This window comes from Mytilus californianus, unplaced genomic scaffold, assembly GCF_021869535.1.
Source record: "Mytilus californianus isolate M0D057914Y unplaced genomic scaffold, xbMytCali1.0.p SCAF_2, whole genome shotgun sequence".
Classification (NCBI taxonomy): Eukaryota; Metazoa; Mollusca; class Bivalvia; order Mytilida; family Mytilidae; genus Mytilus; species Mytilus californianus.
Genome location: NW_026262668.1, coordinates 53,984,555 through 54,009,096, shown reverse-complemented (window position 1 = coordinate 54,009,096; position 24,542 = coordinate 53,984,555). Strand labels below are relative to the sequence as shown.

The window sequence follows — 24,542 nt, the reverse complement described above, 5'->3', positions numbered from 1 at the left end:
ATACGCACTGACCATGCTGACCAGAAAACATAATCCCCTGCTATTGAAGACAGCTGGGCATAAAAATCAGGAAAGTTTTTTTTTAGCGTCGCTCGTAACTTCGTAAGTGCAACATACAACACACTTTTCAGTTAAACTGTCATCATAATTTATTGCATTAAATTCAACTTGGTATTCAGAAAAAAGAAACAAAATTTTAAAAGCTTTAAAAAAATCCTATAAACATTTATATTTTTTTTTTAATTTAAATTTGAATAGTACATGTATTACTGTTAATTTTTGGTATCTTTCACAGAAGGTGTTTCATTTCTGCAGTTCTTCAAAAAAACATATGGAAAATAAATCAAAATTCAAAAATATTCTGCCATTTCAGGGATCAAATAATGGCTATTAAATCACCGCTTTAAAAATTTTAACATCCTGCTACATTCAACAAAAATCTTCCCGATAAAGCCTTTTACAGTGGGGTGGTATTAAGCAAACATCACAAAAAAACAAACAAACACAGAGACTACCTGAAAGTCATATGAAACTTCAAAGGAGAAGTCCGGTATGGGCCGATTTTGGCCTCAAAATTCAGGTTCATCTGATGAAAGATTTTGGACACTTTTTAAACACTAAGGTGTCTACTTCAGTCGATTTGATTAGTTTGTGTGAAAGATTTGAACTGATTTAGTCATTAAAGACGTTCATATTCAAGCTTAAATATGAAAAATCTATCAAATATGCCATAATATGTCACTTTTAAGGTGGTTTTTGTCAAAAATGAAAGTGGCCGCATCCGTGTTCATTCTCAACCTTTATATATGTTATGTATTATCATCAAATACAACTTACATTTAAATATTAAGAATGAACACAAATGCGGCCACTTCCATTTCAGACGGAAACCGTCTAAAAATTAACCAAAATGCTAAAATTTCGAAGATTTCAGTTATTTAGCATGACTTAATGATGCTAGTACCCAATACATGTGCATTGTATTGTAAAAAACAGCCCATATTTATGTAACAGAAGTATTCTTCATTCCGATAAATAGCTTAAAATTTACATTTTAACAATTTTGTAAAACTGCTATATTTTGGGGCCAAAAAGGGGTCTTACTGGGCCTACTCCTTTAAAAAATAAGTTGAATATGTTCTATATACTTCAATGGCTAAGTTGTATTATAAAACAAGTGTACACGATCTTTCTTGTGAAAAAAAATCCATTATCTTATCAAAATCTTCAGGAATGTTGAATTATTGAATTATCTTCTTCCCGTATACTAATTTGTCGACATTTTTCCGTATGCAGTTACCTTAACTATTAGACTTCTCGTTTAAACTTCGGCCTACACACAGTGCAAATGCGAGGGAAAACCGCGATGACAGAATGTAATCAAACGTGCAATGGAAGGTAAATAATGATAATTGATTCTTAAAGAACAAATTAAATACACAAAACCATTTAACAACAGTTATTGAAAAGTTTATTAAACACATGGGAACACATAGAAAAATATTTAAATAAAATGCTTCGCTGAGCGCAGCCTGATACGACCGCAGAGGTTGAACCCTGAACAGTTGGGGCAAATTTGGACACAATATTCAAGCTTGATACTGTCTGAATTTGGATTGTGATCAAATTTTTGAAATAATATAGGTTTCTGACACAAAATAAATGTGGTCAAAGATCTTAATAAACTGTTAACACAGAGATATGTCTCGCCTATTTGTTATTTTGATAATGCAAATGTTGAAATTAAAATAGCAATACTTGAACATGTAAGTTATGCAAATAAAAGTCAATGAACCATGACTGAAGGTACAGGGCTAAACAATCTACATGGAAATGAGATGTGCCAATGCTAATACAACTGCAAACCAAATACCATTGACTTTTCATAAGCCGTTCCTTTTAAACAAACCTAAACACAAACATTAACTTGTAAACTATGTAAAAGTTTCAAAGTCAATGAACAATAATTAGGGGGTCGGGTTATATAATCTCCATGGAAATGAAACTTGCAAATGCCAATATTTACTTAACATTAGTGGTTCATTTTAAACTGACCTAATCACAAACCAATACATGTAAACTAAGCAAAAGTTTCAAAGTCAATAGACCATGACTGAGGGGTAAGGACCAAATATTCTCCATGGAAATGAGATGTGCTAATGCTTATACAACTGCATACCAATTATCATTGACCTACCACTAACAGTTACCCTTAAACTGAACTAATCACAAACAAATACATGTAAACTAAGCAAAGTTTCAAAGTCAATAGACCTTGACTGAGGGGACAGGGCTAAATAATCTCCATGGAAATGAGATGTGCCAATGTTAATACAAATGCATACCAAATATCATTGACCTACCACTAGTGGTTCACCATGAACTAGACCTAACCACAAACTAATACATTGTTGACGCCGGAAACAGCATACCTATGTCTCGCTTTTTGACTCCATAAAGGCGAGACAAAAATCTATTACAAAATACTGTGCAATTGAAGATTTCTTCTTGAAAATTTTCAAAAAATTTGAAATTTCAAAAATTTTGAAGAAATTTCATACAGATCTATTCACTTAAACAAAAGTTATTGTCTGGAAACCAAATGTGTCTTCGGACAATGTCGACGACAACATCATAGCATTATACGAATTACGTATATATTATTGCGGTCGTATAAAAATTAACATTGCTCTTTCAATTCACTTATTTTTTACATGCTCCACGTGCTTCTGTGTTGATTGTTTATCAACATCATGATCCGGTAAACTTCAGCAACAAACTCAAAAGTTAATGAGCTTGCAATCAACAATCACAGAATAAAATATTATGTGTCGATTATAAGTTATAGATTCGTAATAAATGTAAAAAACGTGCATATAGGACTTAGTTTAGTATATATATGCATGAAGCGGTTCAATAATTTCCTGAACATTAAAATTTTTTGAAACTCATTTCATGACTTTAAACCCTCATGCAATAGTACTGTCAACATCTTTTCTTTAAATCATAGTTAATTTTCAATAACAAACGAGTACCTACCCAAGGATTTGGTCCTCTTGAGGTTCCCACACATGGGTACCTTCTGAAGAAACTTTCAGCAAATGCTTGATAGTCATGTTTTCTAGGTACGCCTTTGGACAATAAATGATAGGCACATCTGGTGATTATCTTTGACCACATATGACGTGATGGTGGTTTGTTGTCCTCCAAAGCTCTCCTTACTATAGGATCTTCAAACGTAGGCAATTCAACATCTTTCCTGTACTGTCCCATTGCTGAAGCGGACATATTGTAGGTTGGATCATCTCTTTCTGAATGGAGATCATTTCCATAGTCTGCACTGTCAGTATCATCCATACCTCCTGAACAAATGATAAATACAAGTCAAATGTCTATCTTTTTTCTTTACACTGTGGATTTATTTATTTTAGTTGATCGAGGAAAAATAGTATTTTTGTGTATGATTTTGTGGTTGAACCAATGTCTCCATACAGACCTATAGAAAAGTGAACTTTGTTCAACATATCAATCCGTGGTTAACCTATATCCAACATGTCCAAGAAATCCTTGAAAATTGGTATCCTGCGAATAATTATGAATCCACAGTATTACTTAAATAAGGAGCTGCGCCATGAGCGCATGATACGCCTGTCGCTTTTTCAAAGAATAAAGTTCCATAACTCCTCAATGTCATATCAGAAATTTATAAAAATCTAAAGGGAGGTTACTTTAATAGATATAAACTAGTCACCAAAGTTTCATGAAAACTGCTCAAAGCACTTTTGAGTTATTGTCCGAAAACTGGAAAATCAACCCTTTTTTATGAATAAAATCCCATAACTCGGAAACTGGAATCTAAAATTTAAAAAAATCGAATGGGAGCTTACGTCAACAGATATAAACAATTCACCAAAGTTTCATGAAAACTGCTCAAAGCATTTTTGATTTATAGTTTGAAAACTGGAAAATCCCCCTTTTTTAATGAATAAAACCCCATAACTTGGAAACGTAAATTCTAAAATTCATAAAAATTGAAAGGGAGCTCACATCAATAGATATAAACAATTCACCAAAGTTTCTTGCAAATTGGTGAAAATGTTTTAGAGTTATTTTCTAAAACTGGAAAATCCCCCTTTTTTAATGAATAAAACCCAATAACTCGGAAACGTAATATCTAAAATTTATAAAAATATAAAGGGAGCTCACGTCAATAGATATAAACAATTCAACAAAGTTTCATGCAAATTGGTTAAAGCTTTTTTTAGTTGTTGTCTGACATGTTGGCGACGGATGGACGGACAACGGTATACCATACGTAAACGGGCATATAAAAATGCATGGTGTCAAGAAAAAAGAGTGATAAAATTGTGTTACTATTTAACATGTATATGGCCTGAGAGTAGCCATAATAACCTCAGAACCCTATTTCTTAAAATTTCTTCAACTAGGTAGAACTTTTTGAAGGGGTGGGTCATGTCCCCCTTGGACAAAACCCATGATAGTCTAAAACTGATAGATCAAGGTAAGTTAGAATATACTAGTATATGGTTAAGAAGACCAAAACCATATTTAAGATATTTAACAATTTACTATACGAGTAAGGTGGGACATGACCTCCCCTCTCCCAGGGCCAAACGTTTAAGTGCACTGATAATGTCTAGCAATGGCAGACAAGAAAATGCATGGTTTTAAAATGGAAACAAAAACATTTCTAAAATCCTTTATTTGACCATGAGGTCAAAAGTTATGATCTTTTCAACACATATTTAACAAATGGTTAATAAACAAACAGATTTCCAAAGTCCCCTGCGTTGAACATATTTTATCTATCTGAGAGCAATAACTAAAAAAACTTTTTTTGGGGGGTTCTTCAAAACTTTTTATAAATATCTTATAGAAATGAAGGCTTGACAAAGCTTACAATGCAATTTTCAATTTAACTAATACTTGCAAGGGACATAACTCATTTAAAATCAGTTGATGGGCACTGATTTTCAAACTTGTCCCAGATATTGATGACATAAACCTTCTATATAAATTTGATGAAAATCTAGGAAGAATCGTACATGTGAGAAAGCTTACAATGCAATTTTCATTATATTTCCAAGGGCCATAACTCTTTTAATAATATTTGATGGGCACTGATTTTTTAACTTGTCCAATTGTATATATGAAAGCGCTAACAAGACCAGATGGACAAAACCCACGGACGGACAGACAGACAAACAGATGGACACATAAAGTCTTCCCAGCATGTTTATTAGTGTTCTATTTATAATTCACACCGGCCAATGCTTTGTGCATAATAAGGTGTTGTCCTTGATTTTCTTATCCAGAGATTGTAGAGCTCCTAATAAGATGTCTTTCAAAATTTACACCTTGATCAGAATATATACATGTGGCAGATTGTAGTGTGCGCCAAAAAAAAGCATCTACGGATGTTCTTGAAGTTGTATTATTGGTGAGAATTGCCTGTGCATATCTTGTATTATGATCATATTGTAATACTCCTTTAGTGAATGGAAACGAAAATTAGATAAAAGTTGTTGTTTAAGGCTAGTACTCCTTAAGGTGTCATCTTATAGTTTCTATAGTGCTGGCATTTTTGTAGATTTGCTGTTTACAGTTTTTACCTATTTACATGATGTATAATCGATAATAGTTTTTGAGAAAATACTGTAAAATTCAGAAATTATTGAGAGTATTGCGACTGGATGAGTTTAGCAATAATAAAAACTCCCACTCTGATATTTGATACATCGATATGTATGCAGATTTTTTTTCTGAAATCGCAATAATTAATTTCACATTTTTGTCCATTCTTCAAAAATCGCAATATTTAAATAAATGCACGCAATAATTTCTGAATTTACAGCAGACAAAAACACTAAATTTTGTCAAAAATCATCATTCAAGGGCATATGGGAGTTTAGTAAATCATGTACTTCTACATATCTCATAGTTTTTAATAGGCAAAAACATCAAAATTAGCCAAAAATCGTCATTTAATGGCAATTAAAAAATGGGTGGTTACATAATTCCTACAAATTTGTAAGTTATTATATCAAAGTGAAATGAAAATATTTTTTTATGGGTAAGTTGGGTATTAAAAATGTGGATAGTGTCCAAATGTGGACACAGATGATGCCCCCGCTTGCATATCATATAGTTATAAAGGGACATAACTGAAGAACAGTAAAAGTTACGCTACCCAAATTTGATCTTGATCTGAGTTTTGTGGTAATAAGCATTGTGTGTAAGTCTCATAACATTTGGTTGAGGCTAACTTAAGTAGAGAACAGAAACTAAAAATTCAGCAATTTTTCTATTTGTAAACACACATAACTCTATACTGGTTGTGTATAAGTTTTATAACATTTGGTTGAGACAAACTAAATAAAGTTATAAAGGAGCATAACTGAAGAATGTTAAGTGAAGCTACCCAAATTTGTACTTGATCTGAGTTTTGTGGTAATAAGTATTGTGTAAAAGTTTCATAACATTTGGTTGAGGCAAACTTAAGTTAGAGAACAGAAACCAATAATTTGTACTTGATCTTAGTTTTGTGGTAGTGAATATTGTGTAAAGGTTTCATAATGTTTGGTTGGGGCAAACTTAAGTTACAGAATGGAAACTAAAAATTTTGCAATCTTTCTATTTATAAATTTATATAATTTTGCAATTTTTCCATTAGTAAAGGGGCATAACTCTAGAAAAGAAAAAAACGATACCACCAAAATTCCATCTTGATCTATATTTTGTGGTAATAAGCATTGTGTATAAGTTTCATAACATTTGGTTGAGGCTAACTTAAGTTAGAGAACAAAAACGAAAAATTCAGCAATTTTTCCATTTGTAATAGGGCATAACACTAGAACGGTTAAAGTGACACCACCAAAATTCAAACTTATCTGTATTTTGTGGTAATAAGCATTGTGTATAAGTTTCCTAATATTTGGTTGAGGCAAACTAAAGAAAGAGAACAGAAACGAAAAATTCAGCAATTTTTCCATTTGTAAAGGGGCATAACTCTAGAAAGGTTAAGGTGACACCACCAAAATTCAAACTTGATCTGTTTTTTGTAGTAATAAGCATTGTGTATAAGTTTCATAACATTTGGTTGAGGCAAACTAAAGTAAGAGAACGGATACAAAAAAAACAGCAATTTTTCCATTTGTAAAGGGCATAACTAAAGAACGGTTAAAGTGACGCCACCAAAATTCAAACTTGATCTGTGTTTTGTGGTAATAAGCATTTTGTATAAGTGTCATAACATTTGGTTGAAGCAAACTAAAGTAAGAGAACAGAAACCAACTTTGGGACAGACGGACGGACAGACGGACGTACAGACGGAGACGGACAAGGGTAAAACTTAATGCCCCCTCCGCTACGGTGGGGGCATAAAAAAGAGCCTCCTATGCCCCCAATCCGTTTAATTCTGGTACAGCCTTATGCAGTCATCTGACAATTTTGGTGCAAATTAGAAGTAGGAAGATCTTGATAACAGGAGCTTTTTGGTGATGTCTGATTTTCTCTATCTATTATGGTTTTCAAGATATAAGACAACTAATGCCTTTTACCCTAATGTTTTATTTTTGGTCATGGAGGACATGTTTGTTGACTGACTGGGGAAAAAAGAATTACAAACTTGATACTAGATACCCTAAAGATGATACTAGATGCCCGAAGTATAATTCACCCCGATTTGCGTTAAAATTGGTTCATTAGTTTAAGAGTTTAATGATGGATGATTGCCATTGCAAAAGCTCACATGGGACTTTATGGCCAAGGTGAGCTAAAAGTATAATTTTTAAATTTATTTGAATGGGAGAAGACATTTGATTTCTTAGATAACACAAAAGGTTAATGCATCATGGTAATAAACAGCTGCGCCATGAGCGCATGATACGCCCGTCGTCTTGTGTGTGAATTTTTATGCAATAATCATAAATAGTTTCTGACATACGGCGCGACATGCGAAAACCCCCCCTTTTTTTTGGATACGCCCGTCGAGGTCCAACCCTGAACAGTTGGGGCAAAAATGGACACAATATTCAAGCTTGATACAGGTCTGATTTTAGATTGTATTAAATATTTGACATATTATAGGTTTCTGAATAAATGTAGTCAAAGAACTTGAAATTGGTTATATGAATTGAATTTATATTCAATTAAAGATTTCTTGCTGTTGTGCAATACACTGTGCTGTTGCACAATACTTAGTAAATCTGTTGTCAGACTATAAACAATTAAAGTTCAATTAATTCTCAATGTCATATTAGAAATTTATGAAAATGTAAAGGGAGCTTACATCAATAGATATAAACAATTCACCAAACTTTCATGAGAATTGCAGACAGCATTTTTGAGTTATTGTCTGAAAACTGGAAAATCCCCCTTTTTTAATGAATAAAACCCCATAACTCAGAAATGTAAAATGTAAAATTTATAAAATTCTAAACAGAGCTTACATCAATAGATATAAACAATTCACCAAAGTTTCATAAGAACTGCTGAAAGCATTTTCGATTTTTTGTCCGAAAACTGGAAAATCCCCCTTTTTTTATGAACTCGGAAACGTAAAATCTAATATACATAAAAATCAAAAAGGAGCTCATGTCAATAGATATAAATAATTCACCTCAATTTCTTGCAAGTTGGTGAAAGCATTCTTGAGTTATTGTCCGAAAACTGGAAAATCCCCCTTTTTTTAATGAATAAAACCCCATAACTCGGAAACGTAAAATCTAAAATTTATAAAATACGAAAGGGAGCTCACGTTAATAGATATAAACAATTCACCAAAGTTTTATGCAAATTGGTTATTAAAGCGTTTTTGAGTTTATGTCCGACATGTTGACGACGGATAGACAGACGGACGGACAGACGGACAACGGTATACCATAATACATCCCGTAAACGGGCGTATAAAAACATTGACCTTTAATAACTTGCTATGCAGTATGACTTTTGCAGTATGAAGGCACTACAGTGACCTATAGTTGCTAATTTCTACGTCATTTGGTGTCTGTTGGAGGGTTGTCTCATTAGCAATCATACACATCTTATTTTTATATATAAGTTTAGAAGCAGATCTAACATTTCTGAAGTCAAATAGATAAATTTAAATAACATTGTTGATGAGAAATAGACCAAACAGAAAACTTTACAACCAACGTCTCACAAACATGAAAGATAAATCAATGTAATATTGCTGATCTGAATTAGCTTATTGTAGCGGTAAAACATATCAATGAAATATAAACAGAGGTTTCTGACAAATAGATTTTTAAATGCAAAACTCGACCAAATCAGGTCACACAGACAGACTGAAGTCATTCAAATCAGGACACACAGACAGACTAAAAATGGAAAATCTATATACAGTACGGGTAGAGACTTATTACTATAAATAACAGACTGGGACATGTCGGAAATGAATAATCCGACATTTTTATGGTAGGTAGTATGGTCATTAATCAACAGATCCAAGTGTGAACCGTAATATAATTGTCCTTTCATCTCAATCCGTGCTACAAGATTATTACGCTTCACTGATTTCAGAATCAGGTTACCTGTGATTTAAACCTCTCAGTCACTTTATTGATTAGTTCTACATCGTATTTGACATAAAATATTTTTACAGGTGAAGTACTGGAAACAACTTTGTTTTAATAAAAATAGCCTATTTTTTTAATAATGGCTTTTTATACGACCGCAAAAATTAAAAATTTTTTGGTCGTATATTGGTATGACGTTGGCGTCGTCGTCGTCGTCGTTGTCGTCGTCGTCCGGCGTCGTCCGAAGACACATTGGTTTTCGCACTCTAACTTTAGTTTAAGTGAATGGATCTCCATGAAATTTCACCATAAGGTTCAATACCACGAAAGGAAGGTTGGGATTGATTTTGGGGGTTATGGTACCAACAGTTAAGGAATTAGGGGCCAAAAAGGGGCCAAAAATAAGCATTTTTGTAACTTTCAGACAATAACTTGTGTGTAAGTGTATGGATCTCTCTGACATTGTACCACAAGGTTCCATATCACAAAGGGAAGGCTGTAATTGATTTTGGGGGTAATTGCCTCAAAATTTTAGGAATTAGGGGCCAAAAAAGGGGCAAAAAACAAGCATTTTTCTAGTTTCATGACAATAACTTGTGTGTTAGTGTTTGGATATTTCTGAAATTGTACTACAAGGTTCCATATCACAAAGGGAAAGCTGGAATTGAGTTTGGGGGTAATTGCCCGAAACGTTTAGGAATTGGGGGCCAAAAAGGGGCCAAAAATAAGCATTTTTCTAGTTTCCAGACAATAACTTGTGTTCAAGTGTATGGATCTCTCTGAAATTGTACTGCAAGGTACCATACCACAAAGGGAAGGCTGGGATTGAGTTTGGGGGTGATGAATCATAAGGGGGTTCATAAAATTTGGGGGGGGGGGATTTTTTTTTTTTTTTTTTTTCTTTTTTTCCTTTTTTTTTCTTTTAAAATTTTCCATTTTAAGTTGGTTATTTCTGATTTATATTTAAAAGCAAATAATAATGATATGGTAGGAGATACACACCAAACAGGATATGTAAATTATTATATAATAAGTATTGTGCAATAGCAAGAAATTTTCAATTGCACAGTATTGCACAATAGCAAGAAATCTTCAATTGCACAGTATTGCGCAATAGCAAGAAATCTTCAATTGCACAGTATTGCGCAATAGCAAGAAATATCCAAAAGCACAATATTGCGCAATAGCAAGAAATTGTCAATTGTACAGTATTGCGCAATAGCAAGAAATATTCAATTGCACAGTATTGTGCAAAAGAAGATACTTCGTATAAATTGCTTATTTCTTGATCAATTTCAATGGGGTTTTATTCTTGAATTCTTGGGGTTCTTTAATATGCTGAATCTAACCGTGTATTAAGTTTTTGGATTTTGGGCCCTGTTTTTAAATTGGTCCACATTGAGGTCCAAAGGGTCCAAAATTTAACTTTGTTTGATTTCATCAAAAATTGAATTATTGGGGTTCTTTGATATGCCGAATCTAACCGTGTATTTAGATTTTTAATTTTGGGTCCCGTTTTTTAAATTGGTCGACATTAAGGTCCAAAGGGTCCAAAATTAAACTTAGTTTGATTTTAACAAAAATTGAATTCTTGGGGTTCTTTGATATGCTGAATCTAAACATGTGTTTAGATTTTTGATTATGGGCCCAGTTTTCAAGTTGGTCCAAGTTGGGTCCAAAATTAAACTTTGTTTGATTTCAACAAAAATTGAATATATGGGGTTCTTTGATATGCTGAATCTAAACATGTATTTAGATTTTAGATTTTTGGCCCAGTTTTCAAGTTGGTCCAAATTGGGGTCCAAAATTAAACTTTGTTTGATTTCAACAAAAATTGAATATATGGGGTTCTTTGATATGCTGAATCTTACCATGTATTTAGATTTTTTATTTGTGGGCCCGCTATCAAATTGGTTCATATTGAGGTCAAAAGGGTCCAAAATTAAACTTTGTTTGATTTCATCAAAAATTTAATTATTGGGGTTCTTTGATATGCCAAATCTAACCGTGTTTTTAGATTTTTAATTTTGGGTCCCGTTTTTTAAATTTGTCTACATTAAGGTCCAAAGGGTCCAAAATTAAACTTAGTTTGATTTTAACAAAAATTGAATTCTTCGGGTACTTTGATATGCTGAATCTAAACATGTGTTTAGATTTTTGATTATGGGACCAGTTTTCAAGTTTGTCCAAGTTGGGGTCCAAAATTAAACTTTGTTTGATTTCAACAAAAATTGAATATATGGGGTTCTTTGATATGCTGAATCTAACCATGTATTTTGATTTTGGACATTGGACCATAATAGGTAAATTAAAAAAATTGAAGTTCTTAGACCACATTCTTTCTGTGTCAGAAACCTATGCTGTGTCAAATATTTAATCACAATCCAAATTCAGAGCTGTATCAAGCTTGAATGTTGTGTCCATACTTGCCCCAACTGTTCAGGGTTCGACCTCTGCGGTCGTATCAAGCTGCGCCCAGCGAAGCATTTTATTGTATTTCAAATGCTGTTTATATTCCTCAAAATATTATTTTCTATGTTCCCTGTTTTTTTTTTGTTATGTATGTTTTTCGTATTTGTTGGCATACAGTTTTTAAAATATTTTCTCTTTAATTTCTGGAAGGTTATTTTTGTTTTACTGATTTATTTTCCACGTAAACCCATTGATTAGCAGAATGATGTGCAAAGTGCTGCTGCATACGTTTTAGTTTGACAGCACTACATTTGTATTTAATATTCAGTCTGCGTTGGGTCAGTTCTGAAATAAAAATAATTACAGTGAGCAATAATTGTATACTAGAAGTTAGGTGATTCTTTATAATTGTGAATTTACTTTTTACTGTAAACAAATATTGTCCGAAAGTTGGTGATATATAACTAAAGTAGTACGCAAATAATAACACTAGAAGAAGATAACGATATTTCTCGGGGATTAGGTTTATTTTGATATTTCTGTGTTTGTTAAATATGCATGAAATAATTGCCACTGACATGAATGGACATTAAAACTAGAAGCATTCAATTGTTTGATGACCAGTTAATTAAATATTTACTATGATTTGTAGTCTTAAAGAAATGCAATTTCTCCTATTTAAATAATTTTATGGTGCTGCATTGACTCTTAATTGCATAATATTAATTTACGCACAATGCATGTTAACTTGTATGTTGTATTTTTGACACCAATCTAAAAAAAATATTTGCCGTGAAAAGACAATTCCATGATACACTTATCAGTGATCAACAGCATGTGGTTGAACTTTGAACTTGACTTCACTCACAATACAATGTTGAATGCTAAAAATAGCTGGGATTAATATTGTCAAATGCACGTGATTTTCATATGATGGCGGGAAATATCATAACAGTTAACACAGGTGACCTTACTGACCGACCGTGGGAAAATCCATTCATGATTTAATTTGATACGTAATGATTGGCAGTATTGTGCGTTAGTTTTGAGGCTCATGATCGAGATCCATTAATAATTGATTTACCAGAATAGAAAATTTAATCCTTGTAATTATAAACAAAACAAGCTTTAGTCTTCTTTAACTATTTTATTTATTATATTTATTAGTCAACACCCAGATTCCTATTTAAATAATTTCCGGACACCTCCTTTAAAGTTCGGGAATTATACAATTTAAACTGCCGACATCGATTTACAAAATCTTACTGACTGCACGAGCTTTAGAGAATGGCTAGAAATACGACGCAAAAGTAAAGACGGCTGATCGTGAATAGTGTAAAACTTTGATCTTCATGTATTGATTGACACAATTCATAAAATATGTTTATAAAAAACACGATTTTCATTAAAATTTCAAACATGGAAATAGAAAGGCAATATCTTTGTTATAATACAACGAGTGTCAACAAATCTGTTATTATCATTATATGTAAATTTATTAACAAACAAAATTTAAAATAATGCTGGATCATAGAATATTGACGTGCATATGAAAAGTTTTTTTTATATAAAAACTAGGAATCGAAAGATGATCACTGCTTTATAAATATTGTAAAAAAACAATTGTTTCAAAGAGATTAACGGGAAATATATGTCAAAATAGAAAGCACGGATGATCTGGCTGATTAAATTGTTTTACTTGCAAGAAATGATTGACTGGTATGAATAGACGTAGAGGCTCCGACGGGGAACGTGGTATCGTAAGGAAAAGAACAGTTTATTCACAATGCCTATATTCAATTTGTTTATATACTTTATAAATATGATATGTTGGCCTTATACTTAAAATTGTGTTTCTATTAATAACTTTAAGGAACAGGACGTTAAAAGGGGGAAATATTGTAACCATCAACGAAAACTCGTATAATTTACGGGATTGATGTCTCAACATTTTGATTAAAACTTCGATTGAAAACAGTCCTGGTTGTTATAATTTTGAATAAAATGAAATATTTACGGTTTACAAATACAAATACAAATAGTTTATTGGCACAAACACAATTATTATAATTGGCAACACATTTTTACAGTACGTACATTGTTAAAAATCGTCTTTCTTTCATTTTCAAGTTAAAATAAAATGCTTCGCTGGGGCGCAGCTTGATACGACCGCAGAGGTCGAACCCTGAACAGTTGGGGCAAGTATGGACACAACATTCAAGCTTGATACAGCTCTGAATTTGGATTGTTATTAAATATTTGACACAGCATAGGTTTCTGACACAGAAAGAATGTGGTCTAAGAACTTGAATTTTTTTAATTTACCTATTATGGTCCAATGTCCAAAATCAAAATACATGGTTAGATTCAGCATATCAAAGAACCCCATATATTCAATTTTTGTTAAAATCAAACAAAGTTTAATTTTGGACCCCAACTTGGACAAACTTGAAAACTGGGCCCATAATCAAAAATCTAAACACATGTTTAGATTCAGCATATCAAAGAACCCCAAGAATTCAATTTTTGCTAAAATCAAACTAAGTTTAATTTTGGACCCTTTGGACCTTAATGTAGACCAATTTAAAAAACGGGACTTAAAATTAAAAATCTAAATACACGGTTAGATTTGGAATATCAAAGAACCCCAATAATTCAATTTTTGATGAAATCAAACAAAGTTTAATTTTGGACCCTTTTGACCTCAATATGAACCAATTTGATAGCGGGGCCCACAAATAAAAATTCTAAATTCATGGTTAGATTCAGCATATCAAAGAACCCCATATATTCAATTTTTGTTGAAATCAAACAAAGTTTAATTTTGGACCCCAACTTGGACCAACTTGAAAACTGGGCCCATAATCAAAAATCTAAACACATGTTTAGATTCAGCATATCAAAGAACCCCAAGAATTCAATTTTTGTTAAAATCAAACTAAGTTTAATTTTGGACCCTTTGGACCTCAATGAAGACCAATTTAAAAAACGGGACCCAAATTAAAAATCTAAAAACACGGTTAGATTTGGCATATCAAAGAACCCCAATAATTCAATTTTCGATGAAATCAAACAAAGTTTAATTTTGGACCCTTTTGACCTCAATATGAACCAATTTGATAGCGGGGCCTACAAATAAAAAATCTAAATACATGGTTAGATTCAGCATATCAAAGAACCCCATATATTCAATTTTTGTTGAAATCAAAAAAAGTTTAATTTTGGACCCCAACTTGGACCAACTTGAAAACTGGGCCCATAATCAAAAATCTAAACACATGTTTAGATTCAGCATATCAAAGAACCCCAAGAATTCAATTTTTGTTAAAATCAAACTAAGTTTAATTTTGAACCCTTTGGACCTCAATGTAGACCAATTTAAAAAACAGGACCCAAAATTAAAAACCTAAATACACGGTTAGATTTGGAATATCAAAGAACCCCAATAATTCAATTTTAGATGAAATCAAACAAAGTTTAATTTTGGACCCTTTGACCTCAATATGAACCAATTAGATAACGGGGTCCACAAATAAAAAATCTAAATACATGGTTAGATTCAGCATATCAAAGAACCCCATATATTCAATTTTTGTTGAAATCAAACAAAGTTTAATTTTGGACCCCAATTTGGACCAACTTGAAAACTGGGCCAAAAATCAAAAATCTAAATACATGTTTAGATTCAGCATATCAAAGAACCTCATATATTCAATTTTTGCTAAAATCAAACAAAGTTTAATTTTGGACCCTTTGGACATTAATGTAGATCAATTTGAAAACTGGACCCAAAATTAAAAATCTAAATACACTGTTAGATTCGGCATAACAAATAAATGTGATCAAAGATTTTACAAATCTAATGTGCCATACTGTGCAATTAAAGATTACTTCTTGAAATTTTTCAATATTTGAAATTTGAAAAAAAATAATATTTGAAGAATAATTCTTTTTAATTTCTGAAATCTGAAATGAGAAAAAATTGGCCCCCCACAATTTCTTTTTATCCCCCCCCCCCTTTTTCCCCCAAAAAAATTCTTTCCCTCAAGATATGGTCATAATCTCAATTCAAATTTCCAATGGAGTTGGCAACCATAATTACCCATTTAAATTTACCATAGTGCTAACTTAATCTATTTTATAATAGAATTAATAAAAATATAGTGTCAAATCTTTCATATGGATTTTTTTGTAAAAAAAAAAGATGAAAACATTTGCAGATATTTTTACTGGTCTTCCTTTATAAATATGCATTTCTTTAAACATAATTTAAAAGCAGTGTAAGGGAAGTAACCAAAACGTTGTATTTGGATTACCTCCCTTACACTGTTTTAGATTATCTTTATTGTTCATTAACCATTACTTTATACATAATTTAAAAGCAGTGTAAGGGAGATAATTTCAATGATGTATTTGATTTATCTCCCTTACACTGCTTTAAATTATGTTTTGTACTAAAGTATTTGTCCATTAACCAGGACAACCTTGTTTTTCCCCCTTTTTTGCCCCTAATTCCTAAACGGTTTGAGCCATAACCCCCCAAAGCAAATCCTAACCATCCCTTTGTGGTATGGAAACTTGTAGTATAATTTCAGAGAGATCCATACACCGTTCCACAGTTATTGTCTGGAAACTAGAAAATGCTCATTTTTGGCCCCTTTTTGGCCCCTAATTCCTTAACTGTTGGTACCATAACCCCCAAAATCAATCCCAACCTTCCTTTTGTGGTATTTAACCTTATGGTAAAATTTCAAAAAGATCCATTCACTTAAACTAAAGTTAGAGTGCGAAAACCAATATGTATTCGGACGACGACGCCGGACGACGACGACGCTGGACGACGACGACGACGACGACGACGACGACGCCAACGTCATACCAATATACGACCACAAAATTTTTTTGCGGTCGTATAAAAAGTTGATCCCATATTCATGATATTACATTTTTATTTTTATTGTAATTTTTTCTTTGAATACAAAACAATATTTTACATTTATTATCTATCCTCCATAAATACTAAAATATCTTTACAGGTAAAATTTAATTCTAATCAACCTGGTACAGATTGATTTACAACCTTCCACTCGGATATTGTACAGGTTAATATCACAGCAGGTGTTAATTACACTGAGACAACTGTCCGGCCAGTCTGACATCTAGACGGATTAAGACATTCATAATAATAAGTCTCTACCCGTACTGTATGGACAGGCACAAATAAGGTAATTGCTGAATTAAATAAAGTATTATCACCACACTTTAGTCAATCATTTTACATTTTCCAAACATTAATAATGCAAATAAATTGTAATGTCAATCTATTTTAATTCATTTAAATGAATGCACATATTTAACATTGTTACCAATAAAACTGTATTGTAACACCTAATCTACACTTTACATTAAAACACAACAAATCATTTTTAAAACTGGCAAAAATAAATAAGATTATTAATATATAACACTGCATTTTGACTTTGGTGCACATTCAATAACAAATTGTAACTAACATGAACAAATGATATATAGGTACAATTACAATTTTTTGTGACCTTTTCAAAAAGGCTATAAACAAACCTGTAACTTAAAAACACATCTTCAAAATACAGGTACATGTATAATTTTGGTGGGAAACTTTTATTTTATAATCCACTAGAAGCCACTTTAGTTCACATCAAGTTAGACTGTATGTCACTTATTAGTATCCTAGCACTGAATTAGGATAAATTAAAAATGTTGACACAGAAATATGTTTATTCTGTGTAACAAGTAAACTACGAAAAAGTTTCAGTCAATTGACCATGGTTGATGGAGAGGGGCTAGATAATCTCCATGGAAATGGATATATACAGCTACCTACCAAATATCCCAGACTTAATATTAGTGGTTTCCATTAATTGACCAAATCACAAAATTTAACAATTGTTAACACCTCTGATGTCTCCTCCACTTCATCTTGCCAATATGATAAACTGTACTGGAGTTGCTTAAGTAGTGAATGTAGGTTGAAGTGACCCATTTTAGGTAGAAGGATGTTTTTCTAGATGGATTCTTACAACCAAGTTATTTGATTATAGGTCATTAAGTACAGGAGTACTAAACTATTACACAGTTAGTGTGCAGCATTAATAAATGCATATAGAGGGCAGTAAATTCAAATCTAACTTCTAAGAAAATTTCAAATGGTACAATATCAAGTTTTCAAATATGTTGTGCAATTAATAAATTTTTGGTTTTCTCATTTCATAAATCATTAAGTTAAAACATAATGTTAGATAATATTTATTATCTTGTTTTTATCACAGATTGGTCTTCAATTCATTTTAATCACATGATTGTTATTACAAATTACAATGTATTTATTTTTATAGTTAACCACAGTCTCAACAGCCCTGGCCTGTAAACAATATCAACTGTTCATTTTGCTGTCCATTAGAGAATATTTACAAGATGTTTAGGTCCATAAACATAAAATCATTTAAAAAAATGCTGAAAAAAGTTCTGAAGTAAAAAAGTACTTGGTTAAAAACTGATGTACATCATTTTATAAACTTGGTGTACATGATTTTAAAAACTTGGTTTACATGAGTAAAAAAACTTGCTGTACATCATTTAAAAAACTTGGTTTTATCAAACTAAAACTAATAAGATAAAATGCAAGAACTGCCATCATAAACTTACAAAAACCCCTATCCTTAAGAGTACTTTTTAAAACCAATGAAAAAGAAGAGAAATCGCAAAACATCTTGGCAAAATGGCAAATTTGCAATAAGTGTAATGAACATGATGAATAGCCACAGGATCTGTTTTCCATTAAGATTGACAAAATGTTACTAGAACATAATATAATTCATACATGAAAATAAAAAAAATTGTTAAAAAAAAATGGAATCTTCTGATATGAAAGAACAACAATGTCTTAAATAATCACAAAACAATTTTTCTGATGAACTGTCCATTTCACTGGCTGCTGTTCCATGTATCTTGTTGACTTGCTGACCTCTCAAGCATTTGGTATTTGGCTTGTAAAACTTTCTTGGCTCGCCATGATCTGGTACACAAATTATCGCTTATAGCCTTATACACTTTTGACCTTGTGTGACGACCATTGTTTGTACAGAAATCTAAAACGAGATGTAAAACGTGTTTTAAGATATTTTTGTTCTGTCTCCAATTTTTATTTCGACTGTAAAAGATTCATCTGCTGAAAAATCGGTAAACATATATTCTGTAATTATGTAGAAAATTTCCCATAATGCTGTTTTCTTCTCTGACGCCATGCCCTCATGGACAAACTGACACTCATTGCTCTCTGAACAATTCCTCGTCGCTGTCTTCCATAGGAAACACAGAAATCTACAAGAAGATGGGACATCCTTGTTATAATCATTTATGAATGCAGACGACAGTTTCTTTTAATAATCTACAACTTTAGAAAACAGTCACTGACTTTATTCACATAATCTACAAGAATGAAGCTGCTAGTTATTCCAAGTCTGATTTTGATAGGCCATCTTAACATTTCTTCTGAAACGCCATGTTCGCATAGATAAACTATCACTCATTGCTTTCCTCACTTTAACCTTGGAGTGGTGACCTTGCATAACAGCAAACTCTAAAAAAGATGGAAATTCTTGAGTAACAGCCATTTTATTTATATTTGTTGTGTACTTCACTTCCATTAAATTAAGCAAATCATTATTTAAAGTACGATAAGTCCAGATCCACTTAAAAAATCTGTCTCGTCAGTATACATCCTAAATGATTTGGAATTTACACATAAATTTTCTTCTTTCTCGTGTTGTTCTATTTGTTATGCTACTTCCCAATGTTTGGCGAACTTGTGATCTTACATGACGACCATTTCTAACACAAAACTCTAAAATAAAAAAATGTTTCATGATTTTAGTCTCCTCATTTTAGCCAAAATTCGCTGTCTCTCCAAAGATGTAGCTTTGGACACTGTACTTCCCATTACTTGTCGCACTTTAGCTCTTGAATGTTGACTATGCGTTGTACAAAAATCTAAAAGTAGAACAAAAAGTGTTCAGTAAAGAAATGCATTGGGTTACAATGATCCACCAGCTTGTTCAGCATGTTCAGTCCATCTAATTTCAAGAAATAACTGCAATGCTCTGGATTATTCTTAATTTTCAGATCCAAAAACTAGTCAGACATAAAAATCTCTATTCATCAGTTAACAAGTTTCTGGTATTATCTGACGACCAGAATTAGCTGCTTTCCTAAATTTTACCACACTGGACATTATTCTTTGTCTTTCAATCCATGTTGCCTTAGAAACACAACTTCCCAACACCTGTCGTACTTTAGCTCTAGGGTGACGACTATGTATAACACAAAAATCTAAAACAAAGAAAAGCAGGTGTACTGTAGACTAAAACAAATATTTAGAATAGGTAACATTTGCCATCAAATATTTGTTTGCCATACCAGAAATGTCTCTGAAAATTCTGAAATAACCGAATATATTATAACATTTAGGCTGCTTCAAAAATACACAAAACATGGCACTGTAAAAAAAATTTCCTGAAGAAAAAAGTTTTATGTTCTAAACAACATGAACAATATTCTAAATAAAGACATTGAAAACCTTAATTGAAGTTTCAGTTTCTAAAACTAACTCCTAAAACAATTATTTGCATTTAATTAAACTGATTGTAATCTTTTTTATCTCAATCAATGCAACCTATAATAACTGTCTGCCGCAAAATTAAGTCAAATTGGGAGAAACCTAAATTTCAGTCTTTTAATTGCTACTGTAACCTTGACATTTGACTTTAAAATCCTGATGGGTCTTTTTCATTAAGGTTTGTTAACCACCAAAGATAGTAAAGATGTGATTTATGGCTCAAAAAGAATATCCTAACATCAGCTGTACTTGCTGTAAACTAGACCTTTGACCTAGGAACTTTAAAATCGAAATCAAAAAAGTTTTTTTTTCATGTTAGTAGGCATTACCAATTCAAGTTTGGAAAAAGGTGGACAGATAGATCAGAGGACAAAAAGTGGAAACAAAAACAAGCAGTTGTAACCTTGACCTTTGAACTATTGATCCCAAAATCAAATGGGATCTTCTCTATCCCAAGAGGCATTGATTAACTATGTTGGATAAATTTGGAGCAATGGTAAAAAGATAATTTGTCTAAAGTCAAGCCCAACATTATCTTAAGAGTCTTTCTCACTAATCAGGGCATTATGGAAACAAGTTTGGTAAAAGTTGGACATATGGTTCAAAAGATATCATCTGAAAACCAAAATCTCAATTGTAACTTTGACCTTCAACCCAAATTTTTTAGGAATTTTCCTCATCCCGTAGCTATAGGGCATTAGCATACTAAATTTGGTAAAAGTTAAACATGTGGTTCAAAAGATAACATCTGAAAACCAATATTTTGCCAAAAATTATAACTGCTGTGACCTTGACTTTTGACACAGAAACAATTCAAGTTTTCCTTTGTGAGCCTGGATCGCCAGTGCTGGATATAGTTCAAATGGCTCTTTGGACAAAGTGAGCTTAAAATGGTGTAAAAGAGATTTCATAATTTGTGTATAAAAAAGGAATTTTATCCTGAATAAAAATTGTCATAAAAATCAATTTTATAAGAGAATTGTTATCACCAGAGATATTAAAGACTGCAGTTTTTGAAAAAGTTTATGGTACATGCCTCTGCCAATTATATAAACCCCTGTTTAAATATGACTTCAATATAAAATATGAAAAATTGGCTTTGATAGAGCACCTTAAAATTTCTTGTTGTCTTGAGTAGAACCAGATGTATATTTCATGTATAACATTTCTATTTTCTTCTTTTCTTTACAAAGTCTGGATGACAAACTTCGATCAATAGCAGTTTTACAGACAGATCTCCTATGCCTGCTTTTTAATTCACAAAAATCTGCAATTGATTAGATAAAGTAAAAAATTATATTCTGTATTTATAAATAGCTCTTGATTTACTAATCTGGTTGGCATCTGAAAAAAAGTATTATTCTAAAGAACATATTAAATGACAACTGCTTGGTCTCAAATATGCTTCCTGAAACAAACACACAAACAAACAAACAAGACAGTTATTTTATGTAATTTCAACTATATTCAGACATTAATATTTTTTGAAGGTCTTCAGATTTTAACCTTTTCAGCACTTGATAATTCTTACAGATGATGCACTGACAGTCCATAATCTTGATCTTCAAGATATCAGACCATCCGAACGAACAATGAACTGTGCTCCAATGCAGAATCATGTTTTCCACTTGTCTTTTTAATATCAAGCATGATTTTTCTCCTTGGGTTATATTCAACTTTATATTTTTATATTAGCATAATGTTTGTAGTTTCTAGAGTGAAAGCCAATTACTGTGATTGTGTGGCTATACCTCCTGGTCCATCAATTTGGACAGAATTTTTATGCTTAGAATTGGAAGGACTCATTGCTAAGATTTTCTATCTGATAAGGCTTAATTTAAAAGCCTTGTTTCCAACAATCTGTACTGAAAATTGAATTCTAGCTCTGGTCAGTAGTGAATAGTCCATGAGCAAAAGGATTTTAACAGTAAAAATTTCATCAAAATTGGATCTCAAATAATTTTTGACAATGTTTTAAAAAATGTGCTTTTATATGAAATATATCGGCAAATTTCTGAGTGGTGAAACACTTTTGACCTAAGGCTGTATTCTTGTTGATAACATATCTTGTTTATTTATGCTGTTTGATTGTTGTCTCAACAATGTTTACCCAACATGCACTATTATACATACATCCTAATCTCTATGTTATTACCTAAAATGGCCTCTATAATCTGTTGGTTTAAAATTTTCTTCCCTCGTCCAGCTTTAGACAATGTAGCACCAACCAATTCTTTCCTTGACCAGAACACATTTAAAAGATATCGAGCCATTTTTTCTCCATTGTATGTCCCTGTCTGACTCTCAGTTCCAATTTTAAATGCTTGTTGTATTGTTCTTTCATAAACATAAACACCACTCCCATTTACAAGTTCAACCATCTGCAATGTACACACACTTTTGTCATGTGTTTGTGTTTTAATGTAAAACCTAGTTTTTTTGTGTTTTTATGCAATACATTTAATACATTGTACCTAGCTTTTTGTGTTGTAATGTAATACCTAGCTTTTTGTGTTGTAATGTAATACCTAGCTTGTTTGTGTTTTAATGTAAAACCTAGCTTTTTGTGTATTAATGTAACATCTAGGTTTTTGTGCTTTAATGTAAACTAGCTTTTCGATCTTTAATGTAAAACTTGCTTTTGTCTTTTAATGTAATACCTAGATTTTTGTGTTTTAATGTAATATCTAGCTTTTTTGTATTTTAATGTACAGGTAATACCTGGCTTGTTTGAAGTTTGGTTGATATTAAGATTTGTGCTTATAATCAATATCTGAATTTTACTCCAGATTGTATGCCAGAGAAAAAAACATGATAATGCACTATTTCAATTTTCACTGATAAGTAGTTCATTAAAGGTAAACAATTCAGAATTTATAACAAAGACTCATGCAAAAATGTTCTATGATTCAAATTGTAGTACGTTCACTATATTGAGTACTAATATTTCAGTGAGATTGTCTTTCTGTTTAAGTCAATTTCATATCCAGTTGTCTTATTTAGCTGACCAACATCATGAACATGACAAAGCAAGCTTAAGTAATCGCTAGGCTTATATTGTTCATCATTTAATTTGTCTGGTGTCAAAATCTTTTTCTCCTGAACTATTTATATCAATTTAAACCAAAGTAGTCTCCCAAATTTTGACTTGGTAATCCTTCCTTCTGTTTTGCTGCCTTTTTTTATCAACATGGAAAACTTTTTTTCTACATCTTTACCTCTGAATAAAATTTTTCTACCAACTGCCGTATGCAGCTGTATTTTACAATTACCTGGAATGCTTTTGCTGTTTCTGGGTCAACCAGTCCTTGCCTAGGAAGGTCACCTGATGTTACTGGCAAGTCATGTGATCTTTGTTGTTGCACTGTATCATGTGATCTTTGTAGACTAGAATCATGAGATTGTATCGATATGTCAGAAACTGTGTCCATCCCTAAAGGTCTTGTATCTCGTGAATTATCCCCTACACAAGATAAATGTTAACAATTCAATTTAATTCAATAACCACTACACTACAATTATTCTGTACGTTAAATTGCATTTTAAATTTGACACCCGAAAGCTTGAACAGAGGGAAAATTGTTGATTTAGATCTGTTACCTATAGCTATGTACATGGATTACAGACTTGAGATGTAAATAAAGAAATAAAGAGCTGCTGAACCAACGCCTCCTATGTTTTGTGCTGGTAGAGTTCCCTTAAGTGGATACCAGATGGTATGCAGGGTTGTCAGTTTAAAATTCAAATACCGCTACATTGACAACAACACTTAAGTAAACTACATCTTTTATTGTCGACATGTTTTGCCGATTAGATCGGCGTCATCAGGCGAAACATGTCGACAATAAAAGATGTAGTTTACTTAAGTGTTGTTGTCAATGTAGCGAGACTTGAGATGTGTATAACGAGTTAATAAA

The 24,542-nt window shown here is 32.1% G+C and overlaps 1 protein-coding gene across 19 annotated transcripts in view; it reads right to left on the bottom strand.

The window, feature by feature from the left end:
• LOC127730005 (uncharacterized) overlaps positions 1 to 24,542 on the bottom strand; it is a 38,562-nt gene that overhangs the window by 6,309 nt on the left and 7,711 nt on the right. For 12 of the 19 annotated variants that reach the window (XM_052238023.1, XM_052238024.1, XM_052238026.1 and 9 more), the window contains exon 4: positions 3,040 to 3,362. In XM_052238023.1, the coding sequence (XP_052093983.1) occupies positions 3,040 to 3,362 (323 nt within the window). Of the gene's footprint in view, positions 1 to 3,039; positions 3,363 to 18,352; positions 20,340 to 21,720; positions 21,893 to 22,780; positions 23,007 to 23,897; positions 24,089 to 24,542 lie in introns of those variants that run through there. The other 7 variants (XM_052238019.1, XM_052238015.1, XM_052238017.1 and 4 more) reach the window with 7 other exon arrangements.